The sequence below is a fragment of the Peromyscus leucopus genome, chromosome 10 (genome assembly GCF_004664715.2).
Source record: "Peromyscus leucopus breed LL Stock chromosome 10, UCI_PerLeu_2.1, whole genome shotgun sequence".
Classification (NCBI taxonomy): domain Eukaryota; kingdom Metazoa; phylum Chordata; class Mammalia; order Rodentia; family Cricetidae; genus Peromyscus; species Peromyscus leucopus.
In genome coordinates this window covers 59896034-59909150 of record NC_051071.1, presented here as the reverse complement: position 1 = coordinate 59909150, position 13117 = coordinate 59896034, and the positions used below count along the sequence as shown (strand labels likewise).

General features: G+C 45.8%; 1 protein-coding gene across 9 annotated transcripts in view; it reads left to right on the top strand.

The window, feature by feature from the left end:
- Fryl (FRY like transcription coactivator) overlaps window positions 1-13117 on the top strand; it is a 242412-nt gene that overhangs the window by 207212 nt on the left and 22083 nt on the right. For 5 of the 9 annotated variants that reach the window (XM_037209095.1, XM_037209088.1, XM_037209096.1 and 2 more), the window contains 8 exons: window positions 332-502; window positions 1894-2034; window positions 4159-4356; window positions 5020-5181; window positions 5269-5343; window positions 5646-5822; window positions 9205-9408; window positions 11197-11358. In XM_037209095.1, coding sequence (XP_037064990.1) covers window positions 332-502; window positions 1894-2034; window positions 4159-4356; window positions 5020-5181; window positions 5269-5343; window positions 5646-5822; window positions 9205-9408; window positions 11197-11358 — 1290 coding nt within the window. Of the gene's footprint in view, window positions 1-331; window positions 503-1893; window positions 2035-4158; window positions 4357-5019; window positions 5182-5268; window positions 5344-5645; window positions 5823-8809; window positions 8819-9204; window positions 9409-11196; window positions 11359-13117 lie in introns of all 9 variants that reach the window. The other 4 variants (XM_037209091.1, XM_037209094.1, XM_037209087.1 and 1 more) reach the window with 1 other exon arrangement.

Genomic DNA, 13117 nt, shown 5'->3' with positions numbered 1-13117 from the left:
CTGTTGCTGTGGACACCCCCCCCCCCCCCGCCATAAAAGTATTTTCATTGCTACTTCATAACTGTAAGTTTGCCACTGTTATGAATTGTAATGTAAATAGTTTTAGAGACAGAGTTTGGCCAAAGAGGTTGAGAACCACTGCTCTACTGCAGTTCTCTTAATGGTGCCTTGGTTTTTTTTGTTTTTCTTTTCCATTGGACTTTTCTAGCTCTTTGAACTGAAATGCATTGAAACTTGAATATGCATCTCAAATTATTTCTTGAAATAAATGGATGTAGCCTCAGACAGGTTTCCATTTTAGGCAACTAAAACAAGCTCGTGTGTTCTGTAGGTCTGTGCGGAAGAGAAGTGCTCGACCCTGGTGAACCTGGCTCACATGATGAGTTTGTACAGCACCCACACCTATTCCAGAGACTGTTCCAACTGGATCAATGTGGTGTGTCGCTACCTGCACGACTCCTTCTCAGATGCGACCTTCAGTCTCGTGACGTACCTGGCAGAGGTGAGTTTAGGTGGCTTTGAACTCCTCGGTGGTGACATTGTCAAGTGGCTGCGTACAGAAACAGCCCTGTGGTACGAAGTAGTCTTTGAGTTGAAAGTGAGTGGAGAGAATAGAGAGAGCGTCAGAATAGCAAGCATTGGAGAATAGAGAGAGTAGAGAGAGTGCCAGAGGAGAGAGAGTGAATAGAGATGATTCCTTTCAAGTACAAAAGGATTTTTTTGTTGGATGTTTTTCTCCCGTTTCTTAATCATTGCCTTAGTTGATGTGAAAGCACATGTCTTAGTTAGGATTTCTGTTGCTGTGATAAAACACGAAGACCAATAGCGACTTAGGAAAAGGTTTATTTTGCTTACAGTTCCACATCACAGTCCATCCCTGAGGGAGTCAGGACAGGAGCTCAAACAGGGCAGGAATGTGGGGCAGCAGCTAGTGTAGAGACCATAGAAGGGTACTGCTCACTGGCTTGCTCAGCCTGCTTTCTTGCATAACCCAGAACCATCTTCCTAAAAAGGTGTTGCCACCCACAATGGGCTGGGGCCTCTCAGATCAATCTCTTAAAAAAAAAAAAAAAAAAAAAAAAGTCCCACAGGCTTGCCTGCAGACCAGTATGGTGAAGGCATTTTCTCTACTGATGTTCTTTTTTCCCAGATTACCCTAGCCTGTGTGTGTGTCTAGTTGACTGAAAAACTAGCAGCACAGTAATTAATGTAAGCATGTAAGCCTCCCCTTTACAGAAAATGGAAAGTGTATTTGGGTAGTGTTGATCCTGGAGAATAGGTACAAAATTAATTCTTGGAAGCTCTGCTCATACCTGTAATCAAAGCAATCAAGAAGCTGGGACCAGAGGTTTTGGGGCCAGCCTGGGCTACGTAGTGAATTCCAGGGAGGGAGGGAGGGAAGAAGAGGAAGGAAGGAACAAAACTCAAGAAAGAATAAAATCTTTTTTTCTTTTTTTTTTTTTAATTAAAATACATGTTTCTTTTCTGACCATGTTCACACTCACGGTCAGAGAACTGGCCATTGAGGGTCCAGATGGCAGTTACTCATTTCAGCTGATAGAATAACATCTTGTGCAAGATCAGTTAGCTCCTGTGTAGCTGTATGTGGTTTATGAATAGTAAGTGGTTCATCATTCTTCAGTGATAGCAGTGTAGTCATTTTTTCCTTAACCTAAAATAAATAGATTTGTTTTTATTATTGAAGACTGTTACTGAAATGAGAACTAGTTATCCTTCCTGACAGAAGGAAAAATAATATATATTGCCTTTTATTATGCCAATTTCCTGGTTTCTGACCATCTGAACAAACCTCTTACATTTTTCAACTTTGTAAGGGTGACACCAAGTTTTTGTTCATCCTGATAAAAGTCTGCATTTCTATCTTATTTCCAGCTGTTAGAAAAAGGACTGTCCAGTATGCAGCAGTCATTGCTACAGATTATCTACAGTCTCTTGAGTCACGTCGACCTGTCTGCTGCCCCAGCCAAGCAGTTTAACCTGGAGATCATAAAGATTATTGACAAATATGTACAGGTGAGTGACCACCAAATTCACATACAGCGTCGGTCAACTTGAACTAATCCATGAATGTAAAACTCTGAAGCACCCTAGATACTCAAGGGTAGGGATGTTTCCAGGAATAGTTACTACCTGGAAAACGTTCTCAGTGACACAGAAGCACCATTGGATCATCACATTGGTGTGGTGCCTTGGTCAGATTCAACAGTCGCATTCCCGTAGCAGCTAGAGAGAGTGTGTGGATGCGAAGGGCGGCTGTTACCATCTCTAGAAATGTAGGGCTGGGACATACTTTGTCCTTTGTATGACTTTCTGTGTTAGCCAGGTATTCTGTATTAGATGAAACCTTTTAGAAACAGGAGGCTACTTTAAAAGTCGGTACTCAAGAGTTGGTTTTTGTAGGTCAGGAAGTAACTGATATTTAGAAAGGAGAAATCCAGCCGGGCGGTGGTGGCGCACGCCTTTAATCCCAGCACTCGGGAGGCAGAGCCAGGTGGATCTCTGTGAGTTCGAGGCCAGCCTGGGCTACCAAGTGAGTTCCAGGAAAGGCGCAAAACTACGCAGAGAAACCCTGTCTCAAAAAACAAACAAAAAAAAAAAAAATAGAAAGGAGAAATCCAAACGTCATTTAAATGTGAACGATAACCGGAAAACTGGTATGTTTTGCATTTCACCTTTAAACTGTGAAAGAAAGGCGCTCATATAAGGTATCAGAGAGGGGCTGGAGAGGTGGTCCAGAGGGTGTGCTGCTCTCACAGACGGCCTAAGTTTAGTCTCAAGCACACAGACACACACCTACTGCATAATTAAAGAATAATAGTAATAAAAATAAAGTATCCAGAGAACAAATTATGTGAGAACTGACGAGTATTTTTAGTTTATACTCCACAGGCACATGCATTTACTGCAGCAGAATTTTGAAAGGGAAATACTGAGTTTGTAGTCTAGCCCCCGTCTGGAATTAATCAAATTGTATGAAAACCTTGTTGAGTCGTTAGGGGTGTGGCTCAGTGGCAGAAATCTTTTTTAAGAAGCTTTTAGTAATTTTTTTTTTAATGATTATGAGGGGATGGGGAGATCAATGTTTTTGAGCCCTGATTGCTCCTCCAGAGGACCCAGGTTTGATTCCCAGCATCTACTTGGTAGCTCACAACCAACTATGACTCCAGTTAGGGGATCTGATGCCCCCCTCTGGCCTCCTCAGGCACTGCACACATGAATTACAGAGTCATTTATGCAGGCAAAAATAACCCATACACATTAAATAAAAAGAAGAAATGATTCCGAGTTCTTTCCTAGACATCAGTTCTTCTGCACGTATACATCGATCATAGCAATCCCTCCTAAATTATGTTGTAGGAATAAATAAAACTAAGAAAAATGAAACGTAACTGAAAAGCTTAGGCACCGTGGTGAGGAAAAACTTCCTCTGAAACTTGGCCATTCCCGAGAGTGTCACCCCGTATTTGGAGCTCAGGTGGTCAAGAAACAGTCTAGGGGCTGAGAGACAGCTCAGCGGTTAGGAGCCGAGTTTGGTTCCCGGCACCCACATGCCAGCTCCCACCAATCTGTAACTCCAGTTCCAGGGGATCCAGCATCCTCTTCTGGCCTCTGTGGACACTGCACACATGTAGTATACAGGCACATGCAGGCAAAGTACCCATCCACATGAAATAAAAATAGTAAAACAAATTTTGAGGGGGTCAAAATATGTTTTATATATTAGTATGTCTAAAATATATGAATTTAAAATTATTATTGTCTATTTAAGGTTTAGCTTTGAAGCTCCAAGCTTCACCTGGAATGTTCAAATGTGTGTGACTCCTCCTTTAACAGCAGCCAGGTTCCTGCGTAAGACTTTCCAGATTAATGATTTACAAGGTACTCCCTGGAGAAAAAAAAAAACAAGGTCCTCCGTTAGGGAGTATCTGTGTGTGCGATCATCTAACACTACCAATAATAACTCAGATTTTCCTATGTTTTGTAACTCAGACCTTGTGTTAAAAGATCTGAAAGGAAGACGGACCATTTTATAGACGTCTTGTAGCAGTACTATTTCCACCGTCTACGGTATAGACTGGGCTTTTGTTCTTCTGCATGCACACTTGTAACTCTGGTATTGGTTCTTTCTGAATCCAGAGTCCTTACTGGAAGGAGGCCCTCAACATCCTAAAGCTGGTGGTGTCCCGCTCTGCAAGCCTTGTTGTACCCAATGACATCCCCAAGGCCTATGGAGTGGATGTAGGTTCTCCTGAAATATCCTTCGCTAAAATCTTCAATAACGTCTCAAAGGAGTTGCCTGGCAAGACCTTGGACTTTCACTTTGACATCTCTGAGGTAAGATAGCCCACAATCGACATGGCACCCTTAGGAGTGCTCATCTGTTCTTTGACTCACTCAAGCCTCAGTTAGTGGAACTTGTACTTGGTTGGTATTAGGCGCTGTAATAGGTGTTGTGAAACTCTTTGAAAAATGGGCAGAAGGCAGACTCTGAGGAAGCTTACATCGCCTTGAGGAAGCAGGCAGTTGAGCATCATGATGCTGCCTGATGGGAAGTAAGGTAGAAGTTCTCTGGGAGTATACAGTGTGCTCCTAAAGGTGTGCTTAAGAAAGGAGGTAACATCTAAGCTGAGTGTTGAAAAATAAGTAGCCCCAGGGGAGCAGATAGAACAGTTTGGGGGTGCCTTGGTTAGGGTTTCTATTGCTGTCATAAAATACCATGACCACCATCAACTTGGGGAGGAGACGGTTTATTTCATCTTAAAACATCTTAAAACTTGTAGTCCATCATCCAGGGAAGGCAGGGACATGGACCTGGAGGCAGGAGCTGCTGATGCAGAGGCCGTGACGGAATGCTGCTTACTGGCTTGCTCCTCATGGCTCGCTCAGCTGGCTTTCTTGGTTGTTTGTAGAAAATGTCATACTGGACCTACTGTTAACCCTTGCTGGTGTCTTTGGTGTGGAAGCCTTGAGTCAGCTTTGGCATTTGTTTCTGTGTAGACGCCCATCATTGGAAACAAGTATGGAGGCCAGCACAGCGCTGCAGGAAGGAACGGGAAAGCAAAGGTGATCGCCGTCACCAGGAGCACCTCCTCCACCTCCTCTGGCTCCACTTCCAATGCCCTGGTTCCCGTCAGTTGGAAAAGGCCACAGTTATCACAGGTGCATAGAGAGCATCCGCATGGGATGGGAGAATCAATTTGGTGACTCGGTTTACCCATGCTAACGCTGGAATTTCCTTCCTGTTAGCGGAGAACAAGAGAGAAGCTCATGAGCGTGCTATCCCTCTGTGGCCCCGAATCCGGCCTCCCGAAGAATCCCTCTGTGAGTACTCAGGAGCGTGCAGATAAGGGGCACCAAAGCCATTGTGTCTTGGGGCTTGCCTTTTCTAAGTAAGTCCTGGTATTCACCAAGAATGAAAAGGAGATGGTCTTGTCTGATGCAAAATCCGGCAGCTGTGCCGATGATCAGGTGCTGAACTAGTTAGGTTTGAAGACAAAATTGAAATTCCACATTGATTGAAGAGCGAAGCTAACAGGGATCTTGAGGGGCTGGTACCTCGGGTGCAGAGGGTCAAAAATGATGCGCAAACCTTTTTTTTTTTCTTTTCTTTTCTGGGGCATCAGGTTGTGTTTTCTTCTAATGAGGATTTGGAAGGCGGGGACCAGCAGACCAGCTTGATTTCCACCACTGAGGACATAATCCAGGAAGAAGAAGCTGCCGTTGAAGACAACAGCAGTGAGCACCAGTTCGGCGTCTTTAAGGACTTCGACTTCCTGGATGTTGAGTTGGAAGATGCGGAGGTAAGAACGTGGGCTTTCTTGACATTTCCGGAGAGCCACGCTTGAGCCAGACTCCGCTGACCATGCCATCTTCCGTTATGGAGATGAGTGTAAAATCAGGAAAGGTCACCTAAATGTGGAACTCTGAGTGCCACAACCAGTCAGTAGCAGAAGGAGCCTGAAGTAGAGGAGTCCATTCTGTCTTTACAAAGTAAGAAAGAAATTCATGATGATGATTTCAGTGTATTCCTAGGTTTAAATGTTTCGCAGGAGCCAAACAAACTCGTAGTAAATACATACGCTAAAATGGATCAAACATCATTTTCTTGTTTTTGTTTTTTGAGACAAGGTCTGCTCACCCTGTAATACCAGCTGGCCTGAAACTCATGCTAATTCTCCGGCCTCAGCTTGCCAAGTGTGAGAGGACAGCCAGCATGCCCGAGCTCAAACACAGTGTGCTGTTGGTCACTAAAGTGACCGCATGGCGGCTCTGGCTTTCGAGAACTCTGCCTCTGGCAGGCGCCTGAGGTCTCTCGCTGGCATCCCCAACCATGTTTTCTTCGACTCCCCCCCCCAGGACCTGTTTCTTCTGACACCCAAGGGGCTTTCTCTTATAAGCAGATCCTGTCTACATGTTAGGTCCGTCTAGGGGTTTTCTAAGTGGAAATCCATCTGTCAGCCCATGCAGCTGAGCTAGTCCCAGGCAGAGTTTTCCATGCAGCATGACTCTGAGGCCTCTGTCTATCAATCTCTGCTCCTCTGGGGGCCCTCCCCTTTTCCAGGCCAGCTTGGACTCAGGCAGCAGCAATCTGGCCCACATAGCAATGTTTGGAGCAAGTAAAGATCAGTGCCGGGGATGCTCTCAGGAGAGGGGAGAGGTGGCTTTTCCACATGCTCTTAGCATCCTTCTTAGCCCACCCATCGGCTTCTAAGGCAGCCAGCCTGGTAAATAGCAGGGAGACGCCCTGTTGTCTTCTCAGCTCTGGGATTCCATTCCTGTAGCTCAGGTCGGTTCCTCAAAGGGCAGGCCCGTAGACCTGAAAAGATTATAGTAGATCCAAGATCTGGGCATCCCCAAATGGTTACAAATATATTATTAATAAACAGCCAGACAAAAATGCTTCATGATCAAATCTTCTGTACCAGGTTGGCATGTTTCTTTTTCTGAAGCATCAACTCGGGCAGCTCATGTGCACCCATCAGCTCTCACGAGGGGCGGTTCTCTTTGACCAAATGTGAACAGGAGACAGTGTAGGGCGATGTTTCCTTACTGTGCTGCAGTGGGTCCTGAAGCTGCAAAGATGAACTGGGTACCCGGGAGCCGCACAAATGCCAGCAGGCTTAAGCCACCTTTAAAGCGAACATTTTAAACCTGTGCTTTCTTATCCTATATATAAGAAATAATATATCTATCTCTATATATTTCCTTTTTTATTTTTAGTTTTTTCAAAAGGGGCAGATTTTTTAAAAACCTATTAAAAGTGTTTTCACATTCATCCTCTGAAAAACATAACAAAGGAAGGGTAAGACGGCCTGTCACAGCCGGGAGCAAAATGAGATGGCCTGAGCCCTGCTGCCCCGACCTACCTTTGTGAGCTGCTTCTAAAGCCTCTGCAGTTACTTCTTTTTCTTGTTCAGAATTCAGATTTCTAAAGGCTCCTGGCATTTTTCTAACGGTTACGGTTATTATTATTTTGTTGTTGTTTGCCCTTTTTTTTTCCCTGTAAAGAGCTCTGGAAATGCTTTAGCGTTCATCCAGCCCTCTGAAATGTCAGCAGGAGTGACTCTCGCTCTCAGCAGGGCTTCCGTCAGAGCTCTCCGAAGACACTTACTTCAGGTCACAGCCATCTAGGGGGAGTGGAGAGGGCTGACCCGAACCCCACAATGAAACAAGCCAAGGGAACATACTTTCTACGTTCAGTCACGGTCGAAACTTAACAGTAGGAAATACTTGGATTCGATGGCTAAAACAAAACAAATAAAACCCCTAAAAGATTCCCCAGCTTTGAAAGCCCGCAGTATAAATTCATTCATTCATTCATTCATTCATTCATTCATTCACTCACCAAGTACATTGTGAGGCCGGGCACCATTCATGTCCTCTGCAACATGGTCAGATTTACAGTGTAAGTTCAAGAAAGGTACTTTTCAAACCCTAACCTCGCAGAACCCAAAGCATCTAAAATTCCTTGAGAAGCAGCCAGGTCAGGTCCGAGGGCGCAGTGGGCAGAGCTCCCGAAGCACATTTCAGCATCAACAGTGTGGGTTTAACCTGTCTGTTTTCCCACAGTTGATTTCCATCAAAAATTCCATTTGAAAGAGTTCCTGGGGGGGGGGGGGGTTGGAGATGGGAATTGTTTTTTGAAAACCTCCCTTCCATGTGAAGAGCTATAAATTAAAAAAAAAAATTTTGCCAGTTTAGTATAATTTGTCACAGCAGGGCTTTAGACAGTTTTTTTAGACAGTTAAGAATTACGTCCTCCAGAAGTGGAGGTTTGGCACAGACCTAGCATAAATCCCAACTGGAGTGACGCTGCATGTGCCATCTCTCTTGTGACCTTCGTGGAAGTTGGCAACGGTCGTGTGTTTTGACAGCCGCGATCTTGATTTTAAATTACCGTGAAAAGGGACCACTGCATTTAACTGCAGCTGTCCGTCCCGCGGATGCCAACCGCCGTCACCCCGTATTGTCGTCAGTTGCATGTGGGTACCTGAAGTCAGTTATCGCCTCGTACCAAGTATTAGCCGTGTGAATCTCGGAAACTTTTTGTAAATTCCATGTGGCCAAAGTGTATCGCGGAAGCGTCGTTCTACGTGTCTGTCTCCAGCTCTCCCCCAGTTCCTCCGATCCCATGTCGGCCTCCCGCAAAAAAAAAAAAAGCTAAACCCAGAGCTTGCGTCCGTCTTTGGGTTTGAGAAGTCAGGGTTTGCCCCGAAAAGCGTAGCATATATTTGAATGTGTGTCTTCGTTCTCTCTAACTCTGTGTGTTTCCCTTTTTGCTAACCAGGAGCTGCAGGTAAGTTGCAGCCTGGTGTTGTGTGGACTGTGTCTTTTTCGTCCCCTGCCGTGTGTGTACCTGTGCTCCGTGTGGTCTCGTGCGTGTCTGTGGACTAGAGTAGAAATCACCTAGAATGTAGATCTAGCCGCTCCCTCCGCAGTACAAGATGAATTATCAAGAAAGCGATTTTGTAAAAATGACCAAATAATTTTTAATCTCTGAAAATATAAATATTTATTTGATGGATGGGTTAAACATGGAACGAAACAGACAGGCTGATTGAAACTCTGCTCTTGATGATGCATTCAGTAGTTTTTTTCACCTTGCTGTGTGTTTCATAACTTCTGCAACGTCCATAAGCATGTAGCTGAGTCCTCAGAAATCATGTCTTGCTTTTTTTCCAGGGGGAGAGCATGGACAACTTCAACTGGGGAGTCCGCCGGCGCTCGCTGGACAGTATTGACAAAGGGGACACGCCGTCCCTCCAGGAGTACCCCTGTTCTAGCAGTACCCCCAGCTTGACGCTGACCAACCAGGAGGACACGGACGAGTCCTCGGAGGAGGAAGCCGCCCTCACAGCAAGCCAGATCCTGTCGTGCACACAGATGGTATCGCTCTCACCTTTCCATGAAGGGGGGGGGGGGCTCAACTAACTCTAAGCTTTGAATTCCAAAAAAAAAAGTTTATGTCCCTTCTAATTGTCATTTCATTATGTATGCCTCAAAATAAGTATTCTGTTACTCATGACAAAATCAAACTTACAAAGTTAACCTGTGTGCCCTGCAGCGGATAACACAGGTAGTTAGTTCTCTGCTAGTTAAAGTGAGGTGTTCTGAACCCTTTCAGGGGCTCCTGATGAATGACGTGTGTGTGTGTGTGTGTGTGTGTGTACATGTGTGTGTGTGTGTACATGTGTGTGTGTGTGTGTGTGTGTATATATACATGTATGTATATGTATGTATGGGTTAGGGCATTACCAACTCTCAGGACACAGCTGTTTTTCTTTCTTGGAGTGTAAAAGTCATACTTTGAACGTGATGTGCAAAGACTGAGCAAACGTTGGTCCTTTTCAAGAGGAAGTTAGGAGACCAGAAAGATGGCCAGCAGATGAGAGTGTAGGGGGACCTGGTTCAGTTCCTGGCACCCACATCCGGCAGCAGCTCATAAACCACCTGTAACTCCAGCTCCAGAGGACCTCATACACTCTTCTAGGCTCCATGGGCACCTGCACTAACTTTTTTTTAAAAAGATTTATTTATTTATTATGCATACAATGTTCTGTCTGCATGTATGCCTGCTGGCCAGAAGAGGGCACCAGATCTCATTACAGATGGTTGGGAGCCACCATGTGGTTGCTGGGAATTGAACTCCGGACCTCTGGAAGAGCAGCCAGTGCTCTTAACCTCTGAGCCATCTCTCCAGCCCCCAGCACTAACTTTTAAATAAAGTTAGTTATGTTAGCTCTCATGGAAGCCATGGGACAGAATTGACTGCTTACTGACAAGGCCAGCTCCAGTCTCAGGGGTACTGAGGTAAAGAAAATCATTTAAAATCATTTTGTCTGCATGGAAAAAAGTTAGTATTTACCTCGTGTATTCTATACCCCAAGGCTTGGCAATTCCTATGTTGAATGCTGACCCAGAGAAAATAGTAACTGTGCCTAAGCATCACTAACGACGCTCTGTTATTATAAACAACTTGACAGGGTTTTTCCCTACTTTTTGGTCTTATTGAAACTGCTGCTGGTTTTTGCTGAAGTTACTGAGTGGTGCACTCCATCGTGCATGCCTGACCTTCCAGAGTTCCCGGAGTCACAGATCCTCAGACGTGGCTGAGACGGAGCTCAGTGGTAGACCCTGGCATGCCTAGGGTCCTTGGTTCAGTACCAGCAGCACAAAAATAAATACATCCTCAGGCCAAACAAAATATGGCTCATGGTGCTGGGGGTGTGGCTTTGTTGGTTGAGTCCTTGCGTAGCTCACACAAAACCCTGGGTTTGATTCAAGCACCCCATAAGCTGGGCATAGGGGTACCCACCCGGGAAGTAGAGGCAGAGGGGTCAGATGTACACACGGAGTTTGAGGCCTGCCCTCACCCCAGGAAAAAAAGCATAATACATGAAAAATACAAAATTTGGCTCAAGGCTAGTATAGCTCTAGATCACTCCTGGCTCTCTCCCTCTGTTTAACTAGCAACATTTAACCTTTGTGGCCGCCTGCTCCATCGTGCTGAGTGATTCCATCCACAAACCTTTCTGCTGCCTACTAGAAAAGAGAGAAGGCCAACTTTCGGAAATCCCGGAAGTCCTCTACACCTAAGCCCATAAAACTCGTTGGTGACGCGCGTTGATTCTCGTGGCTGTGGCCGCTAATGAATGCATCTCTCTCTCCTCCCAGCTCAACAGTGACTGTGTGGCGGATGACATGACGCCCGAGCACCAGGACCTGCTTCAGTCTCAGGATTCTGCCAGCAGCAACACCACAGAAGACGTCCTACAGATCAGAGACGAGCCCAGTTTGGAGGCCTGTCTCGATCATGCTCGCAGCCAGCTGCCTGAGGTGGGGAGACACGGGGCTGGTGCATGGCCAATCTAGGCTCCTTCGGCACTCCACCATGTCCCTCGCTTCTCGCCCCCAAAGAGTTTTCAGCTGGCGTGCTGCTAATGATTTGATTTGTTCTCAGTATTTCTAACCTGTCGGGTTGTTTTAAGACAACAAAACCGTCAGACCCAGTGGGTTGGTTGATATTTAGTTTTGTTTTTGTTTGTTTCTTCCTTTTTTTAAAAAAAAAAAAGAAAAAGAAAAAAAAAAAAGTTAACATGTTGGAAACAGCCCGCAGGTTAAAAATAACGCCAAGTGTGTCAATGAGCATTTTGCGTTGCCGAGTGTGACTTGGTCACCGGGCGAGCACTGGCTTCTCTGGGGACAGCGGGCGTCGCCCGGGGCGCTGCTGCGTTTCTGTGAAGGACTGCTGCTGTGTGTCCCTCCCCCTCCCCTGTGCTTTGTACGGGTGTTCTGTGATTGGTGCTGTGACCGGGTTAGGACCTCAGGCTAGCTGTGTTTGCGGCTGTGCGTGCGGTGAACCGTATCAAAAGACTCTGGAACCACTGGTATTATGGTTTTTGGAAAGGCCCTGTAAGAAGTAAGCCAGATTCCAAGCTATGACTGACCCAAATAAGTAAGTATTCCTTGTCTTAGAGTGTCTTTTTTAAAAGATGATTGTAGATACTTTTTACAAATGTAATGATTGCCATAGCTCTGGGAAACGGGATTTCTGCTCGATAAGCATTAGGAACTGGTGCATTTTTTTTTTTTTGTATGTGTTAATGAAATTAATGTAGTTACTAGACCTCAACTGACGTGGTTATTAGGTTGTGTTACTTTTTGTAAGGCAGCGTCTGGTGCCCTTAGTAGGCTGAGAACTGGACATGTCTGGACCCTCTTTAACAGTGAGCAGGTATATTTTGAAATGGAGGCATTTTGCCTTCCTGATCACGAGTCCTGGAGATTCTAATAGAGTGAGGATGTAAATAGGTCAGTCAGGTGTTCATTGTGACTTCACTAGGGCCAGAGTTTCAGCAAGAGGCTAGGAAGAAAGGAGATGATGGTATTTACTTTCTGCATTAAGAAAGATTGAAAAGACATTTGCCGTGTGTGTGTGTGTGTGTGTGTGTGTGTGTGTGTGTGTGTGTGTGTGTGCGTGCGCGCGTGCGTGCACGCCTATTTCAACAGGAACGGCTTTGTGGAAGTCCAGAGAGTAATAAACTGGTTTTTGGTGGTGACAGGGATAAAGGACAGGTTTCAGGGCACTTGGACCTTCCAGATAGCGTACGGAGGACATGGCATGTAAACTCACATGGTCTGTCCAGCTGCCCGCAGGGCGGTCAGCATCGGAGAATAACATGGGTGGGAGAAAGTGAAGAGGGTCAGCCGTGCGTGGTGGTAGGGAGTGCCATTCTCAAGACAGACTGCACCATCAGAGTGGGGAACCATGCGGCTGCCTCCTGTCAGGCCACAGCTCTGCCGGTGAACCTTGGAATATCGCCTTAGGTAATCGGCTCAAAAGGTGGACCGGCTTCTTTTGGATCCCAGTTCGCTGCTTTCAGTCCCTGACAGATTGGCCTGTGGTAGCAATCATGGCGGAGCATGTACCAAGCAAATCTGTTCACCATGGCCTTGAATGAAACAGCAAAAGGGAGGAGAGCAAGGCCCTTTAAGGGCACACCCCATGGACCTAGACCCCATCCCCCATAAGTCCCACAATAGCACCACACTGGGGAAGCAAGCCCGCCCTTCCTTCATGGACCTTTAGGGGTGT